This window comes from Dufourea novaeangliae, unplaced genomic scaffold, assembly GCF_001272555.1.
Source record: "Dufourea novaeangliae isolate 0120121106 unplaced genomic scaffold, ASM127255v1 scaffold48, whole genome shotgun sequence".
NCBI lineage: Eukaryota > Metazoa > Arthropoda > Insecta > Hymenoptera > Halictidae > Dufourea > Dufourea novaeangliae.
The window spans coordinates 432,138-452,436 of record NW_015373938.1 but is presented as its reverse complement, the minus strand read 5'-3'; the positions used below and the strand labels follow the sequence as shown (position 1 = coordinate 452,436).

General features: G+C 33.9%; 2 protein-coding genes across 6 annotated transcripts in view; both read left to right on the top strand.

The window, feature by feature from the left end:
* Positions 1-2,358, top strand: part of LOC107185605 — a 29,219-nt gene extending 26,861 nt beyond the window's left edge. For 3 of the 5 annotated variants that reach the window (XM_015573325.1, XM_015573327.1, XM_015573326.1), the window contains exons 11-12: positions 820-876; positions 2,011-2,358. In XM_015573325.1, the coding sequence (XP_015428811.1) occupies positions 820-876; positions 2,011-2,244 (291 nt within the window). In that variant the 3' untranslated portion in view covers positions 2,245-2,358. The remainder of the gene's footprint in view (positions 1-819; positions 877-2,010) is intronic. The other 2 variants (XM_015573329.1, XM_015573328.1) reach the window with 1 other exon arrangement.
* A 3,055-nt stretch (positions 2,359-5,413) lies between these two features.
* On the top strand, positions 5,414-12,233 carry LOC107185497 (sodium-independent sulfate anion transporter-like). Its single transcript, XM_015573190.1, has 11 exons — positions 5,414-5,632; positions 6,256-6,451; positions 7,025-7,245; positions 7,693-7,873; positions 8,392-8,556; positions 8,670-8,831; positions 9,565-9,705; positions 10,302-10,447; positions 10,715-10,888; positions 11,162-11,318; positions 12,046-12,233. Exons 1-11 carry the CDS (start codon positions 5,414-5,416, stop codon positions 12,231-12,233), a joined length of 1,950 nt encoding a protein of 649 aa, XP_015428676.1.
* The last annotated feature ends 8,066 nt before the right edge of the window (positions 12,234-20,299 follow it).

Sequence of the window (20,299 nt, the reverse complement as noted above, 5' to 3'; positions counted from 1 at the left end):
ATTAAACAAAGGACAGAGATTCAAAGTAGAAGGTCACTCGACACATTGAGCTTACCAGTTACAGTATCACCATGTATTGAAATCATCAGAGCAAAGTCTGTATTAATTATGTTCATAATTCTATCGTAGAAATGTTGAATCATTTCTATGTTATTTTCTTGTACACAAAAGTATTGAAATATGTTTATCTTATTTATATTTATTTATTAATTCTGTAATTTTGTTTTCATTCTCTTGTGTCGGCTCAGTGTGTTAAGAAATGCTTATCGCCTCTTCTGAAGTAGAATTAATTAAGTAAAACGACAAAGGAAACCACGCTTTTACTGTTCTCGCGAATAGAAGTGCTGCCGTTATTAATAAATTAGCTGCACTTGTCAAATTTCAAAGGGACTCCTAACTCTTTATGGTATTCTGTAACCGAATCACAAACGAGCAACGAAATTCTTGAAAAATGGCTACAAAATCTGATAAGAATCTAGAAATTTTCTAATAACTTTAACTCTTCGTTAGTTTATTTTTCTCTCAAACTACTTAACTTTTGCTTTTAATGTTTTTTTTTATAAATTCAAAAGTAAAAGAGATGTCTAGATATAAATTTTTGGTTGTCTCAACGTGTATAATTTTAGATTTAACATATGTTTACTTATATATTTGTGAAGTTTGCCTATTTTTATTTATTAGATACACTAATGACTAATCTACTATTTTCTGAAATAAATATCATCTCGTTGCTCGTTTGTTTGTCTATGTATATGTACCATGCTGCGTTGCAGTGAAAAGAATGGATATCTTTCGAGAGATGGGATACTGTTTTTTCAGAAAATGCACAAAATCAAAAATCTACGGCGACTTTTACCGAAAGGCAGCATTTCTAAGGTATTTATACGAAACACACATAATTCGAACTGCGGGTTACGGTAAGTCGTCCACGGTTACACACAAGCGCTCATTTGTCTTAATTTAACAGAATCAGAAGAGGAAATTGTTACTTTTCTTGTAGAAGATTGAGTAGATCTGATTTTGGATTTCAATTGAAAACAATTGAAATTTATGTTAAAAATTTAATTCGATAATAATATCAGATTTTTGTAAGTACATATCAAATATTTTTCAGGGTTTGTTGGGGTGTAGCTATTATGCATATAATAATAGTAGTAGTAGGAATAATTTACAATTAATAAGGTTGTTTGGTAAAATAGAAGAATAAATTACTGACAGAATATTCGTGTCAATAATTGATGATATATCATTATATGTATGATAGATTGATCACATCTACTCGTCTGACCACGAACAAGTGTTATTCTACTTATGGATGAGAGTACATACTTTATTCTACTTGTCTGTGGAGAGAACTTCCAAACCTACTTAATTTACTGAAAGAGTGGCCATAAGTTTAAAATTGTAATTGTTCAATAATTACATATATTTAAATCACCACATTATTTCGCATAACCTCCATATTACAAAACTTAGTATACACATGTAAACAAATACTTCTGTTATGAAAATGCAAATTCAAGAATTTTTTTCTTTATTTCTTTTGGTATTAAACTTTCTTTCATTAATAAATGTTCACGAAAATAATTGTTATTTTATTGGTTTGACTACAAACATGGTATACCACTTATTTCATGTTGCGTGTCTGACAAATGATCTTCATCATCTACTTGTTCACCAACCACAGTCATTTTCTACTTGTCTTATTGGTCTGCTTTTCATTCTCCTTGCTCGATCACAAATATGTCTGTTCTATTGGATGTACCTTTACCTCTTATAGCCTTGAACGCAACACATCACGAAGCGACAAACATTGCAGAACACTTCAATGCCATAACCTCTAAATCATGACTGACTAATTCATTCTCATAAATATGATAATTTTAATATACATATATGTATAGTATAGCAAACATTTCACTTTGGCGTTGTGGCTGAAACAGATCGTTTTTTAGTTTCAACAAAATTGTTAACAACACAAATGTCATATTTTCGGAAATTCGCACACAGGTGTTTGACGATGTCGCCGCGGAGCTGACGATGGCGCTGTGCCAGTACTTCAATGGTAACCCGGAAGAGGAGCAGCTATACGTTTGTATGAAGTCGTTGGCACGACTCACGCAGGTCAGCACCCACTACGTGCCGATGATCATAAAAATGGTCGGTCTGAAGCCGAGCAAGTTCCAAGGAACGTCCGAGAGGGTCGACGAACAGATCGAGCAGGTCAACAAGAAGCTGACGTAAAGAAGCTCGACGAGACAATATGGCGGCACACAACAATCCCTACCCGTTATTGTGTTATAATTGAATTTTTACATAGAGATTTTATCGAAATAAATCGCATATAATGTATTATTATTACGATTATTAATTATTAATTACTGTTGTCATTTAAATAGTATTGTTATTATTATTATCATCATCATCGTCATTATTATTGTTATTATTGTCATCGTCATCAGAGCGTCACCATTATTACGATTATATTAGCATATTAAAAGTTGCAATATTGGTTTTCGTTTCAATTATTTAGTTACGTTTGGACATGTCTCCCATTTACGATTCACATCGATATCACCGAAATGGTATTGGGTTGTATGAGAAATTTTGTTACGTATCTGAGAGTTGAATTATAGTCTTGAAGTCTTCAGGTGGATCATGAAGGATATGTGCATAAATTCAGTAACACAAGGCCTAAATATTATTCAGACTTATAAAATATTATAATGTATCTATTGCAAATAATTCCCTCTTCTGTAACTTGTAAATCTTCCGTACGATCTTCAAAGCTTCATAATGGTTTCATAGGTTTGTCACCGAAATTTTCATTCCTGTGGCACATACGATGGATGTGAGTAATGAATTTCAGATTCCTCTACCAGAAAAAATAAAATATTAATTAACATTTTAAATCGAACAAGTTCGTCAGTGTAGGACGTGTCAGTTTCCGCCTAAATTTTTTGTTTCCAAAATTATTCTCAAGAATTTTAATTCACGTGAATATTCACAGGCTAATGGTCAGTCTTGCGTAGCTTGACTTCTTAGCTGTCTTTCAGGCATCGACACGCATCGGGTAGATCATGTGATTGCTTGTGTTTGCTAGAGATCAACGAGAGAAACTTCGCAACGATTCAAGGAACAACAATGATTGAGTACCAACGTTTTATTGCGCCGCTGTCGTGTATGATTACGTTCTATAGATTAAAATCGTACTATTTACCAACTACTATTTACGTGTAGATACTATAATAGCATGGAATCAGTTTCTAAAAAAAAGTTGAAAAAAAATAATGAAATCATTGCGAAACTGAACAATAAAAATTATATATATGACCCAAGCCAATTCTGTAATCATTGGTTAATTTGAATAATTTACTAAACACCTTCGTTCGTTGAATTTATTTCACATAGAAATGAATTCGAATGAAGCCTAAATTATTTATTGCAAACTATTATTTTTTTTTAAATAATTTTATTTTAATATTTTTTTTTTTTAATATTTCCCCTATTATAATTAAATTATTTTACTTACTAAAATATTACAAATCATTTTTCAATATAATGTCAACAGTATGTATGATCATATTGTAATCACTTCTTCCAATCTTGGTTTACTCCAAAGTTTCAATTCCGTGGTGTTTATCAAAATACCAATAGAAACCGTACGTAGAGCGTATCTACACTATTTGCATTATTGAATCGCTTTTAAACAAAACGAGATGGAATATTACGTGATTCGAACCGAAATTGAACATATTTTCACAAATGCAAAGGAACAGTATCCAAGAAGCGTTATTCTAACCTAAAATAAATACGATTAATCAGATCGAATAATTGTTTGAACACGTATCCGCTTATTCAAATATTATTTTACTCAACATATTAAAATTTTCAGATTCGATCAATGAAAAATAGCGAGATACATTCTTATCGTTTGTTGTTTATAACTCTTTGTCTAGATAAAGAATTCACCCATCTCTGATTCGAACTACGTTACCGTCGTGATGAGTGTCAGGGTCATAAACTTGTAATTTACAAGTGTAAACACGTTCACTGTGTCAAAATCCGTATGGCCTTTTACCAGATTACGTTGATTTAATATTTAAGTAGTCGATTAACACGATTTCGTTGACAGTAGTCCCGAGAATTAGATTAAAGTTTGGAATTGAGATAAATTGAATTGAAATCTTGTAGGAATCTAGCGACAGCCTACGAACCAATATGGCGGGCGTAAGTGAAGAAACGACTATGATACACATGTAGCGACAATAATTATGCAAGGAAATAATTTTAATTCGTCTTGTATTTATTAGTCATTTTTAGACGTAACTATCAGCGGACAAATGGGATAAATATATAAATTATAAATAGTTTCCGAGATATAAATTCATAAGTACAATCCATTTTCACGAAAATGGGCAAAAATCATAAAATTGGAAGGTCTGTATTTCTTAAATAAATTCGAAACTCGGAAAATGATGACTTAACCCCCCCCCCCTAATCCACGTAGACTACATCATAGCCCATTTTGAACAAAATTCCAGATGTCAAGGGAAAAAGGGATCAATTTATATTATAACCCCACCCCCCTAGCCACCACTTAATCCAGCGCTGCTTCGAACACGCAGCGAGGATTCACTGTATATATTTATTATAAATGATTACATTCGAGTGATTTTATTACAAAACAGTAACATTTCATTTCCGCAAATGAACCAGCAACGTGATTGACGTAATAGGCTATTGATGAGCAGCCACGATAAATATTTTGAATATCTAAAGCTGCGTCTACACTATATACCAAAACAATGTTATACAACAAATTGTTGTATAACCTTGCTATACATGTTTTCATAACTTGCTACAAGACAAGTCTGTAAAAAGTTTGTATAACATTTCGCATCTCATTATTAATAATGGCGTCATACTACATGGATAATATATAACTTGCTATATAACACGAAAAATGTTATGTAACATCACGTTGTATAGCATTTTTCTTTCTGTTTTCCTAACAAGTTTTATAACTTTACTATATAACATGTTATGTTAGGTAGTGCAGACGCAGCTTAAGTACGTTAGAAAACGTGCACGGCACTCTTGCAGGGTCGTTAATTCGGATATTTACCTTATCATATTATGAGACCAGTAGCATTCGGAGCTAAAACATCGCGGCGTTTCACGTTCTGACGCCAACCGTTTGCACGGAGCTTTGGGCAGAGACGATAACAATTTCGAATCCACCAGGGAGCACTCCGATAGGAGGCATAGAACCGCGTGTACGTTTGCGATGCAATGATACAGTGTAAAACAGTGAACAGTATAGATTCGTCAAATCCCTCTCGGTCCCATTGGCATCTTCAGTAAATCCAAAAGGCTCCCTGACAGCCTGCTAAAGTGGATCCTTCACGCGATGACGATGAAAAACGATGTTTCATCGGCGGAACGACCATCGTCGAAAAAAACGAATAAATCGAAGTGTTTCATAGTGAAATATATCACGGTGTTGAGTTGGTTACCGAAATATTCGCAGTTCGACGGTGTTTCGGATCTGGTTGCTGGTATCAGCCTGGGACTTACTGTCATCCCCCAGAGTATAGCGTACGCTGCCCTCGCGAGACTGACCGCTCAGGTATTTCGTCTGGGATTAACAGAGCTTGGACACTGTTCTGATGTCGATTTAAGTTCTCCAGAAACAGTTATGAAGAAACTTTATTCTGTATAACTGTTATGGTGATTCTTTATTCTGAGTAACTGTTATGAGGAACCTTTATTCTGAATAATTATTATGAAGAACCTTTTTTCTGAATAACTGTTATAAACGACATTTATTCTGAATAATTATTATGAAGAACTTTTATTCTGAATAACTGTTATGAAGAACCCTTATTCCGAATAACTGTTATAAAGAACCCTTATTCCGAATAACTATTATGAAGAACCTTTATTCTAAATAATTATTATGAAGAACCTTTATTCTGAGTGACTGTTATGAAGAAACATTATTCTGAGTAACTGTTGTGAAGAATCTTCATTCTGAATAACTGTTATCAGAGTTAGGCAAAATGTAATCTAATTACAAAATCCAAATCGCAATTATAATGTAAGTGCAATGTAATTGTAAGACAATTACGATTACCATTATTTCACCATAAATAACCATTTACCATTTTTCTACTGCAAACTTTTACAATTATGTTACCATAAATAATTTTTCACCATGTTCTACCATGAACCATAATGGAATTTTCGTAGTATGGTCTTTATTCGTGTTTCGTGGGCGCCTTCGTATACCCGATTCTCGGGACAATTAAAGAGGTGTCGATCGGACCTTCGTCCCTAATGTCGCTTCTGACACTGGAGTATACAAGAAACATGCCAGTGGACTTCATCGTGCTGTTCTGCTTCCTGGCCGGATGCGTGGAGTTACTGATGGGCTTGTTTCGTTTAGGTTCGTACTTATATCATTGTCGAAAATCAATTCTTCAAATAGATCAGTGGTTTTTCATGTGTAGAGGCTGACAAAAAATGTTAAATTGCTGATGCATAAAAGCAATAGAAATTTCGACAAATATTAACATAACTAAATTTAAAAAAACTCAACTTTAGTTGAAGGAAATATTTTTTGATGGTCATAGATGAGTAAATATAATCAATCTATGATTTATATAATATTTATAAAGTAATTATAAATAAATAATATGTTATTTAAGTAACATTTATTATTCCAATTCGCAATAAGTAATATGTAAAAAAGTACAAAATCCCTTTAAGACTGCCCACTGTCTGCCATGTTGTTCATCCCTTGACTGTCAGGTGGGGTCTGAGGAACCCCATGAATATTTGTAGAATATTTTATTGTTATTCGATAGTTACATAAACAGATGCTTGTTTTTTTCCAAAATGCAAAACAACTAGTTGTATAACGAGTAATAAGTAAATAATTAAGATATCCACCAATTTAGAGTTATATGCCCATAAGATTAGATTTCTGTTAAATAAGAATAATAATCTATTCCAACAGGTTTCCTGGTAGATTTTATATCAATACCAGTTACATCAGGTTTCACCTCAGCAACATCGATCATTATAATCGCGACCCAATTACAAGGACTGTTAGGACTTAAATTCAAAGCGGACAGCGTTGTCGATAACCTGGTGAAGATATCAAAAAATATTCAAAACGTTCGATTGCCCGACTTCGCTCTCGGACTGTCTAGCATAGCCTTCCTCCTGTTTTTCAGAGTAAGTCTGTGCTCGATTTATTTTTATGAAATCTTACAATTAAAACGAGTGTTAAATAAAATACATATAAAAAATTTTTTAAGTTACACTGTTTTAAATGCGTATATAAGAACACATTATCTTTTAGTGTTTTTTTTTAACATAATGAAACAAAGCGCTGACAACCTAATTATTACCGGTAATGGATAAGGTAGATTTCTTGCGTTCAGAAATTATAATTTTATTGACATAATGGATCGACTCAAAGTTCTAAAATATTGTATTGCCATCGCAAATGCATACGTGTGCAAAATTTCAAAAAAATCTATTCGGTAGAAGTGGGTCAAAAATTGATTTTATGATTTAATCGAGACAGAGGAACCAACCGAAAAATAATAATAAAAATAAAATCCGTGTAAAAACCGTGTAATATAATAATAATAATAATAATTGTAATATAATTTACAGAAACTGAAAGATTTCAACTGCTGCGTCGGTAAAGACGATTCCGGTCAGCAAGGTAGAACCGTGCTTATGAAAAAAGTCTTATGGTTCCTTTCCATTTGTCGCAATGCTCTGGTGATACTGATCGCATCGACAATAGCTTTCTGCTTAGAGAAGAGAGGTGGTTCCCCGTTCATTCTTTCAGGTACATATTTCGTGACTTTTTCAACGATTACTCTGCAACGTATAGACCAATTGAGACGAAACTTTTTGCGTCTTGTAGAGAATGTTCCCGCGGTGTTTCCTTTCCAAAAAATTTCCGATTTCTTTTGTTTATTACAAACTACCGTTTTCATTGACAAGTCATGTCCTTCCAAACAGTCCAAAGTAATTCCTTTTTCGTTTCTAATTGATTAAACATGAAAATTTCAATTTTTATAATAAAATAATACAGACTCCTCTCGATTATCGTCTGGCTTGTTCTACACGATTATTGTCCAAGCGCATATTTTGTTGCCCCTCCACTTTCGTTGCCGAGGCTCGAGCTTCGGGCAAAAAAAACGAATTTACAAGGGTCTGAAGCGTTTCTCCCTGTAAGATTATTGTCCTGGCGTGGACCCGAGTTCGGAACGATAATCCAGTGGAGTCTGTATTTCTGTTGTGATTCTTTTTTTTTTAAAAAACTATATCCTACGTATAGTAAACATTCGATTTCTTTTGAAGGGAAAATCGTGTCGGGACTTCCCACGATGGCCCTGCCGCCATTCTCATCCCAGGTGGGAAACCAAACGTACACTTTCGTCGACATGTGTTACCAATATGGGACTGGATTGATCGTGCTGCCACTTGTGTCGGTGCTCGCGAATGTATCCATTGCCAAAGCATACGGTAAAAAAACGCTCCATTTCCGAGATATTAGACTTTTCGATTTGTATTGGCATGAGGATTATGGTATCCCATTTTTTTGGGACACCCTATATAGCGTGTCGTTTTGTTTGTAGCGAGTGGCAGCACCGTAAATGCGACCCAAGAGATGCTGACGTTGGGTCTGTGCAACATAATTGGCAGCTTCTTCTCATCGATGCCAACTGCCGGAGCGTTCACCAGGAGCGCTGTGGTCAGTGCCAGCGGTGTACGAACGCCCCTGGCCGGTTTATATGTCGGTAATATTCTCATTTGAAACAATTAACAATGGATTCCATTTAACCTCCCTGTAATGACATGTATATAACTTTGAAATCACGTATTCATGAAATCTGTACAGTAAATTATCGATTAGTGTTCAAAGGCTCTATTGAATGTTCAGACGTCATTCCCCACCACTAGACGCTTGACTGGTTCCATGGGGAACCCCCTAAGCAGTGGCGTTAGCATCTGAGCAATGGAGCCTTCGAACATTCATCGAGAATTTACTGTATATTTAAAGCTTTTTATTTCATTTTTTGCTACTAAATGATAGTACCATCGTATTGTACCACTTTCATACTGAAAGAGTTTAATATATGTACAATAATAATAATTGAAGTAAAGAAAATAAAATGTTTTTAGAAATTGTAAATTAATTGTTAGTTCATATTCGAAAGGTTTGTGTTTGCTAATTTTATTATATGTTATATAATTTTTGTTTTTGACATAAAACAAAAGTGGGTCATAGAGAGTTAAGTGAAACTTATATTGTTCTTTTTGGAATACAATAAATTTTAATAATTCTAATAATTTCAGAAATACTTCTGAAATATCACTCATTTGTTGAATGAACTTCATAATTCTATTCATAAGTCACACATCAAAATTTGCCCCAATTAAACTGATGACCTGGTTACCCAAAATTTGCTGTGTCCGGTGCAAATATGGGGAAGGGAAACAGTTTTGGTTAATACGATCGAATTTTTACAGGAATTATGTCGCTGTTAGCGCTGAGCTTTTTAACGCCTTACTTTTATTACATTCCACGGGCGACGCTCGCGGCGGTGCTGATAAGCGCGGTGATATTTCTCATTGATTTGAGGATAATTAAGCTGCTTTGGAACGGATGCAGTAGGTGTAATCGTACTTTATATAATTAACACGACTAATCCCACCGGTTCACAGTTATTACCATGATTTTTCGAATTTTAAGATCCAACGAACTCGTGAAATTTTTCTAATCTATAAATAAAATCTGTGTGATGAATGTTTAAAAATTTTGCATTAAATATAAATAATTACCTTCAAGGGAATAATGATTTTTCTTTCGATTCAAAATGGACCAACAAAACTGAAGTATCATAGTACACAAATATTCATACATATATTTTAAATTGAAAAATTTGTATTCAAAATTTAACATGAATATTGATATATTTTTCATTGAAGAATTGTTATTCGAAATTTAACGTAAACTTCTATTTTTTCGATCGTCGATTGGATTAAGCTTTAATGTGAAATTATATGTCTATTTTAATCAATTAATATTTCCATTTTCAATTTTTTAATTAACATTTACTCGCTAATATTTTTATTTTAAATTCTCTTAAATGTATTTTTCATGTAAACTAAAAATCAAGTTATTCGCGATCAGCGTAAATTACAAAAAAAAACATTCCAATAACTAAATTTTTAATCAATTTCTCTAATTTCTTTTTTTCCTGTAGAAAGGGATGCTATTGCAGCGACAGTTACGTTCTTGGTTAGCGTAATTTTCGGTGTCGAAGTGGGACTTCTAATCGGCGCCATATTTAATTTAATTTACATTATTCGGCCGTCGGCGAGACCGCAGATTGAAATGATCGAATGCAAGGTAACAGGTAGTATATTCTAATACCGTGTGTTTATAATAATTATCGTATTTTACATACAAGTCCTCATTATTCCATATCTTTCTTTCCGTTGAAATGAAATATATATTTTAAATAGATCTGGATTTTCAATTGCGTACGAAAAATTGTATATACAGGGTGTCTCATTTAAATGTGATCAATTTATAAAATTACACCATCCTGGCCACCCTATATACTTTACAACCTCTATATGTTTTATGTAAAACATTTTCGTTTACCATTTTTAGACACAGCTTGGAAACAAATACATAATGCTCAAACCAGACAGCGGTCTCTTTTATCCAGCCGCGAACTACTTTTGCAATAAAATTGTTGGAATCGCTAACAAGTACGCTGAAAACAATATACCCATTATCGTTAACTGCGAACGAATACGAAACATCGATTACACCTCCATTAAGGTATGTTTTTCAATATTTGACTTTTAATAAATTATATAGACGCGATACAGGGTGATTCAATAAGAACTACTATCTAAAATAACTTGTTATCTATTGGTTATATCAGAAAACGTTTAAAAAAATTATGTTGCATTTTAAGGGATGGATCAGATGGTTACAATAATTTGATTTATTTATATCTTTTGTAGTTTAGATATCAACATTCCCTTACATAATTACGACGACTACAAGAATCTTTTTTTTTATTAACAAAAATTCTACTTTTCTGTTCAGAGCATCGAAGTGTTATCGAGAAACATGAACGCAGAAAAAAAGAGGCTGTGGTTCCTGAACGTTCATCCGGACACGTTCGAAAGTATTGGAAGCCTTGCGAATAGCAAAAACTTTTCTTTCATCCACGACGAGGACAACATTCCCGAGATCTTTTACGGTACTGATTGCCAAATCGATTTCGATTTTTCTCTACCATTCCATGACATGGAATAATAAATAAATTAATGATTATAAATTCTGATCCACAGGATGTCCCAAAAAGATGGGACAATCCTCAAGATGCATATTCCTCCTGAAAATACAAATAGAAAAGTCCTTTACCGTTTTGTAATCTGAAGCTCCGTTTCCGAGATATTAGCAGTTAAATGAACTCCAATCAGCAGAGCGGTGCGCATACGTATGGCCGACCGCTCGGCTGATTGGAGTTCGTTTAACTGCTAATATCTCGGAAACAGAGCTTCAAATTACAAAATGGTAAAGAACTTTTCGATTTGTATTTACATGAGGAATATGGATGTTGCCGATCGTCCCATCTTTTTAGAATATCTTGTATACTGTATAATTATAGCAAATCATTCTTTTATAATTTTTTTTTCTACTGATTTTTAAAAACAAATTGTAATGTAATTCATTTTCAAATCATATTGAATATGTTTTTTTTCAAGATCAAGAATTCAGATCATAGTGAATAAATTCACTCAAGATAGAAAAATCATGAATGAAGTAAAACAGGTCCGTGATCGTGATTCTGCGATCATTGTGATAAATCACAAAAAACTGTATTCCAACCTACGTTATAAATATATTGTTGAAATTTGTGGTTAAAGACCTCACTTTATTTCTGAACAACCTAATATGTATGTTTGAAACGTGTTCTTTTTTAGACGGGACATTCACGGGCAATGCAGAAGAAGGTAAAGAGAAACTTTTGGAAAATTCATTGGCAAATGCAACGTTCACAAGTGTTAAGGACAATGAAAAATCCACTGAAACGTTCGATAAAATTGTGACAAAGCTTGAAGATGGTGCTGAAGAAACCGCTTTCACATTATCACCGTCGTCGAAAACATAATTATAGTGTTGTCTATATTGTTGTTTACAATTATTTTGATAGGTATTTAAAACACATCAATAATAATAACGATACTGATTTACTTAGAGTGTTCCTTTTAACAAATTCGTATTCTAAAATCTGTCACCTGTATTCAGTCTTCTATTGGCTGCTTTCATGCCTTATGTTTCATGAATATTATTATATTTGTTTTTTAAACCGATACATCGCATATCCTTAAGTTCTGAAATCCTATACATATACATGTATACAAGGTGTTCGATCACTAGTGGGCAAAAATTGAAGGGGTGATTCTTGGAGACAAAATAAGACGAAAATCAAGAATAACGAAATTGCGACAAATGCTTGTTTTGTTAATTATAAGCGTTCCAAAGTATCTCTAAATGATGGCAATCCGCATGGCACGACTGTCAGCGGGGCAGGGCTGGTAAAGGGCGTACAGTCACTCCAAAGACGCAACCACGGTGCAGGAAAAATAGGTAGAATAGTTATCTACTTATCTGGTGTGTGGTTGTGACAGCGGTATTGGATTTGAATCCACTTGTATCGCATTAACCCTGACTACTCGATAAAATTCGCAGGGAATATAAATCCTTTTTTTGGGAATATTATCGAGTAGGGAAGGTTAATACCCCGTCTGGTTGTCACGTACAGCGATTATCCCGTCCACGATTATCCATGAAATTAATCCACGCATGCACGTATACCACAGAAGTCCGCGAAAAATGTCCACTCACACTGCGCGATTAATTAGACCCGCACTCGGTTTCTCCGTTGCATTTACCACAGTACACGTTACACAAAAAAAACACCTACAACAATTAATTTATAACTACTATTTATACTGATTTTTAACCTACAATGATTAATTTACACTATTTATAATAACCACGTACCCTAACTACTAAATAATTACTACGTAATCACTAAATAAAGTAAACAAAGTTCTCCGAACATGAACTCTATTTGCTCGAAGAACGCACAGGGCTCCGTTTCGAAAGGACAACTGAAAATATTGAACTGATCCTCCCTCGTTAGGATCGATGTGGCGTAGGAGGTCGATCCCCACTCTTCTATGGTCAATACTGTTTTGGAAGGAAAAGTTGCATGGGGAAAATGTTTTGGAGGTCGCATGTCTCTGCATTATTCTTAGAGTACATCGGTATTTTTTTTTTCGTACATCACTCGGGGCCACTCGGCCACGATGTCTTTCGCAAATGAATGAAATGAGATATTCGCAAATGAAAAGTAAAAATTTGTTGTTTGCAAAATAGATAGTGAATGGCCTTTTTACACAAATATTATGGCACCAAAAAATTGCTCCTGATCTGTTTTATAATAATCAATAGTCAGATATCTCAATAACAACTTATTAACGAGTAACAATTGAATTAATGTTGTTGCATACAGGTTAGGTATACGTCATACGGTAGGCACTCGTTTATTGCAGCTTTCGGGGCTGTCGAGGGTCTGAATTCCAGGAATATTGCAATATCTCATTAAATATAAACGTTGCGATGAGAGCAATTTTTTATTCCGAGGGAGCAAATCAGGAGCAATTTTTTAAGGTAAAAATTGTTAAGAAACACTAGCATTCGGCGCCAACTATTCTCTGGTATGTTGTGTGTAGAGATGGCGTGAACTGCTACTTGTGAATCACTCGTCATTCGATCACGTTCGTTCCCAATCACGGTGATTTTTCACAGTGATTCGTGATTTCTCGTGATAGTTTCTGATTGGTGGAGAAATCTAACAGTTCTTTAAACGTGACACATAATCTGTATATTTTATATTAACAACATCAAAACAAAAATTCGAGTTATATCGTATAAAGTGAAGGAATAATTAGAAACAATGAAGAATACTGAATAAGTTAATGATTATAAATTATAATCTACATGTTATAGGCGCCAGGCACTAGAGATGGCGTGCAAAATCACTAACGGTGATTTATCACAGTGATCGCTGAATCACGATCACGATCGTGATTTAACTTCGATCACGACCGTGATTGCGATTTTTTTATCTTGAGTGAATTTGATCACTGCAATCGTAAGTCATTAATCTTTAAACAGAAAAACGTATTCAATATGATTTTACGATGAATTACATTACTGTGATTGTAAAAATCAGTAGAAAAAACAAGAAATTCTAACAGAATGATTTGCTAGGTAACATGTAGATTATAATTTATAATCATTAATTTATTCATTATTCTTCATTGTTTCTAATTATTCTTTCACTTTATACGATATAACACGAATTTTTGTTTTGATGTCGTTAATATAAAATATAAAATATACAGATTATGTGTCGTGTGTAAAGAACTGTTAGGTTTCTCCACCAATCACGAGAAATCACGAATCACTGTGAAAAATTACCGTGATTGAGAACGAACGTGATCGAATCACGAGTAATTCACAAGTAGCGGTTCGCATCATCTCTAGTGAGAACGTGAGGTCACGGAGCCCCCGGTGGAGGCGCTATAGACCCTGCACGGCGGCCCCGGTGGAGGCGCCATTATCACGTGGGGTGAGAGCGGGGGTCACGGAGCCCCTGGTGGAGGCGCTATAGACCCTGCACGGAAGCCCCGGTGGAGGCGCCGTAGACCCTGCGCGGTGAGAGCTTGGGGTCACGGAGGCCCCGGTGGTGGCGCCATTGATCACGTGGGGTGAGTGCGTGGGGTCACGGAGCCCCCGGTGGAGGCGCTATAGACCCTGCACGGCGGCCCCGGTGGAGGCGCTATTGATAACGTGGGTGGAGCGGGGTCACGGAGCCCCAGGTGGAGGCGCTATAGACCCTGCACGACGGCCCCGGTGGAGGTGCTATAGACCCTTGCACGGAGGCCCCGGTGGTGGCGCCATTGATCACGTGGGGAGAGACCATGGGGTCGCGGAGCACCCGGTAGTGGCGCCATAGACCCTGCGCGGTGAGAGCGTGGGGTCACGAAGCCCCGGTGGAGGCGCCTTTGATCACGTGGGCTAAGAATCTGGGGTCACGGAGCCCCCGAAGCTATCTGAAGAGACCCCGTGTCTAATGTATTATAAATATTGCATTATCGAAAATATTTAATTTATTGTAAAATAATTTAAAAGCTGCACCAGTTATTATCAAGGACATAAACAATTAAACGTCGATCGAGGAATTCCCATTTTCGACAAATTTTTACGAATTTGTCGAATGAAACTCTACCACGACACATTTAAATGAAATAATATTTAGTTCACAAATCTACATAAATATTAAGATATAATCGTTGTTTAATAGTTTGCAATAAAGTCAAAGTAATTACATGTAACATTTCACTAAACAATCCTTACATCCTACCATATGTTACAAGGTTCTGTGTATCTCGATTCGTATTAGTTATAAACAATAACAATTTGCATTATAAAACAGCTGGCAGATTTTTTAACAATATCCCACAGAAAGGTGATTGTTATAACAATTACTTTGTTAGATATAATAAATTAATAGAGAAATCATTTTTGGTGCGCTCGATTTTCGCGCACCTGTCCGCGCAATTCGCGCACTTGTCGGCGCAGCTTGGCGCGAGCACATAAATAAGGGCACACAATGAACAATCCTCACTTCACTCGCGTCTACGGGGCGCGGACGTCGTCGGGGTCTTCCACGTCTTCATCTCCAATTGCTGACCATTGGTGGACACTGGTCAAGGAAATTCAAGGGGTCCTCTCTATTATCCGAACTCGACTAACAGATTCGATTTTTTTTTCTCTTTCTATTAGATTCTATACATTACAATTTTACGTATAAATGAAGCCAATTTGAGAATGTAGCTTCTATTACAGAAAATATACTTTCTGTAGTAGAATTATACCGAAATCATAACGTTACAGGTCACAGTTATACAATCTTTCCTAAATAAAAGTACTTGTCTGGAGTACAAGACTGTAAAAAATAGTCAGTGTATTATTTACTCATTCCTTTGTACAGACCAGTTATCTATCAGAAGGAGATTAGAAAAAAATTCTTTCTTTTCATGTTATATTTGTTAATATGTGACATAAGTTTGACATGTTTGTTGTAGAGTTTCTATTCAATAAAATATGATGATAAAACCATTTCCAGGTAAATATCGAAACAACATTAAAACCTATGTTTATTAATATGTTTTATTTCAAGAACTATGATGAAGGCATCATAATCGATATAAATCAAATGATATATTTAAACAAACATGGAAAGTAGGAAGGGCATCAGGGAATTATAAAATGCAGTTAGGCGAGTACTGATTTCGCTGAACAAAACTGCAGCGACGCATACGTTTGTACAAAAACTATGACTAATTTTAATACAAATATGAATATAAATATATATTTATATCTATATTTATATAATATTTATGTATATATAATATGTATACACCACGTAGAAGCAATGCCTTTAGGAATTTTTAATTAGCTGCCTAAAAAACCAGCCGGTAATTAAATAGTTTTCACTTCATATGTTCATTATTTTTGACTGCTTGTACAGAAAAGGTTACAACTGAATTAAAAACAGTAGAAAGTACATGTTTCTCTAGTTGGGGAAAACCGTGATACAAAACAGCTTCAAAAGTCTAATGTAACATATTTTTTATTAACCAATCGAACGTACTATTTTAAGTTAATAAATTGGTACATATTGGATAAATTCTATAAATCCACTTCATTTGTATATATCTCTCCTATGGGAAAATAATTCTGATTTAAAAAAAAAATCTTTAGTAAATACTTCTCATTTTATAAAGTGTTTGTAGAATCACAAATTACTAGACTGGCATATTTTAACATGGTTTACTTAAAACAATAGCTTCGAACTATTAATAAAATTATCCTCCACATTTCCAGTGCACACTTTATGATCAAAATGCTTCCAAATCGGTATCAGCTATATCAGTCGTAATTATGCGCTTAATGCTTTAAGTGTTTTTTTATATAGACATATTTTGTAAAGTATTCAGAATTTCAGATATTTATGCTAATTCCTTCATATTGGGATAACATGAGATTACTGTATAAAAATTGACAGTGTGCGTCACCTTGTCTTGTGTTTGTCAGCTGTGAAAACAAATGTTGTTCAATCGTATGGTGTTTGTATAAAATGTTTCTTTTCCTGTTACTATTTGTTAATAATTGTCTACTTCTCCGTAAGTGATCACATTAATACTATTTCAGTGTATGCGTCATCGTGTCCTTTCGCTTTTTACTGTTAATTATTTTTGTATAAAATACATATTATTCCAAACGTGAATGAATAATTTGCACACTTTCATTTCGAATGGTTATTTTTTCAAAATACTTGCGTTTTTGCACCCAATTCATAACCTTAACATTAACAACACTCTTACTCCTCTGTATATATAATTGTTCGTTGAAAGTATGAAAAAGATTTTTGCTCTTACAAATTTTCTAGAGGATTCAATGATTCAAGTGTATAAAGTAACACAAATTAATATTCATACGTTTTTATAATTAACTAGGTGCAAAAGCTTTTAATTAATGAATCTTTTTTTTGTGTTTTCATTCGTTAAGAACAAGTCGAACGTTATAAAGCTTCTGTATACGTGTCAAAAGTTTGCACTGCTCTTCATGTAATGTAACAATATACAATAATAATCAAAATTAAAGAAGGTAGTAGAAAAATTCATAAACTTGCAGCACCGCAGAACATTTTCCCTAAGTACACTGCTTAAACTGATATATATAATATATATATGTACCCGCTAGGTATACATATACCTACTATATACCTATAATAGTTAACAAGTCTGCAGGCCGCAGTAATGCAGCCCTGATGTTTAATTGATTAACCTAAGTTTTTTTTTTTAAGTTTATTTCAAAATCTTGTATATATTCTACCACATGTTCCTTTCTCATTATAATATAGCATAATTGGATTCGAATATAATTAACGATCCATGATTTAAGATTAAAAATAAAAACATTGGAGGAATGATAATAATGATCGCTGTTCACTTGCAAATTCATTTGCAGAAGTTTCTAACTATGAAACTGATTCGTACAGAGACAATTAACAAGTTCGTACTACTTAAAGGATGCGGAAACATCTAATTACTATTAATGTCTCTCTGAAAATCTATATACATTTATATAGGATTATTCTATGATGAATATATAAAATAAAATATTTTAACATTATTTCAAAAAGCTTTTACGTGCCGTATTATAAATACCATCGATATACGGACAACAGAACACAATACAATTAGACTGTGGATGTATACCAATATAATAGTCAATGGAATAAAACACTGTGAAGTAAAAACATCGGATAATTTTGTGTGACAATAAAGTTTCGAGAATAATTTTGTTCCCGTCAAAATGGCAACAAAGTAAACAGTTACGTCCACTTTAAAGAAAACAAAATTATTCTAGAAATTTTATTGTCACACTTCATAATGTAACAAGAAAATTATTAAAAACAAATACCAGAAATATGACGATCAATGGATCCAACGCTGGAATGCGTGTCTGCAGCCTCAGAGGGACTACTTTGAAGACGATAGCATCACATCGATTTAATGTTCAAAATAAAATTTTTTCATGAATTAATCTCGAAACTTTATTGTCACACCTCGCAAGTTTAGTTTTTAAACCGTAAATCCATAAATGTGTGGATTTTTGCGTAAACGTCCACAGTCTAAACATAACCAAAAGCAATTTTACGAGACATAAATAAATACTGTATAAATTAAAAAATTTTTGGAAAGTCAAAATTGCTTTATATTCATTTTCCATTTGGAACTGTCATATATAAATGTATATATATATATATATATGTTTATACGCAGGACATGCGTATGAATGCGCGTACATATACACAAACTGTTACAATAGTTTGTACGCATAAAATTTTATGCACGAGTCTCGGTACATATCAGCATCATACTTGGATTTCGGGGCACCTGAACACTTTGTATCGACAACATTCCACTACTATGATTACTTTGATTTCGCGCACGTGGTATAACACTCTGGCGTGTATTTCCACATGGTTCACTGTGCACCATATAACAATAGTGAGTTTACATACATCACTATATTAGTACGGATAATAAATATAAAATGTTAATTGGCATACAGCGCATATGATTCTGTATTAAAAAACTGTATTATCTTAAAATTCAATTGGCAGTCAAACGTCTATGTTGCTTCGTTCTCAGTCTTATTGAGAACCTTTTTGTAGTTCAAATAATGGAAGATGTCAATTTTCTTGTATAAACTATCCATACGCTCTTATAGAAATTGTACCACAATATAGGCGAAGTTACAATTATTCTTCATTGTCAAAACAACTCGACTCAGTAGTATTCTTCATTGACAGTACTGGAAGAATTACGTTATTTTGGAAAGAAAAAAACGGATACAGAATTTTACTCCTTTTGTATCGTACTAATCTCAAAATATCTAACAGTCCAACAGTTATTGAAGGTCCCGATCTAACATGCTATCGTTTTAGCAAAGGACGGAAGTGGAAAAGGAAATATACTAGCTGGAATGTATATATGCTTGATAGTAATGAAATTTCCAGAGAAGTATCAGTCTTTGTGCTGTGTAAGTGTAAAGTGTAACCCTTAGTATATGGAACTAAACTACATTTATGTTTCTCATAGTTATTTTTTCATAAGGCATAAGTATTACTCATACTTACTTCTTAAACGTTATTTTATCTAAATGTGTTTTCATCCATGCAATTACTCGCTGTTGAAATCATGAATACCTGTTTGCCAAAGTCTGATGTAAAAGTCTTGTCGAACAATCAGAATTTTGATAGTGTTTAGTGTTCACGAGAAAAATTAAAAGTAACATAGAAAGAATTTATAGCGATACAATATAATAAGTACTTTAAGCAAATAAATCACAAAGATTTTACAACATTTAAGTCTCTGGAAACTTCATGAAAACTTCGTAATAATGCTGGTAGAAAAATAAGAAGCTTCATTCTATATAAAATAAAAGTTAAAGAAAGAGAAAGAAAAAGAAGAAACTGATAAAAATCGATATTATAACGGCGTGGAAGAACAGAATCCACTACATTAA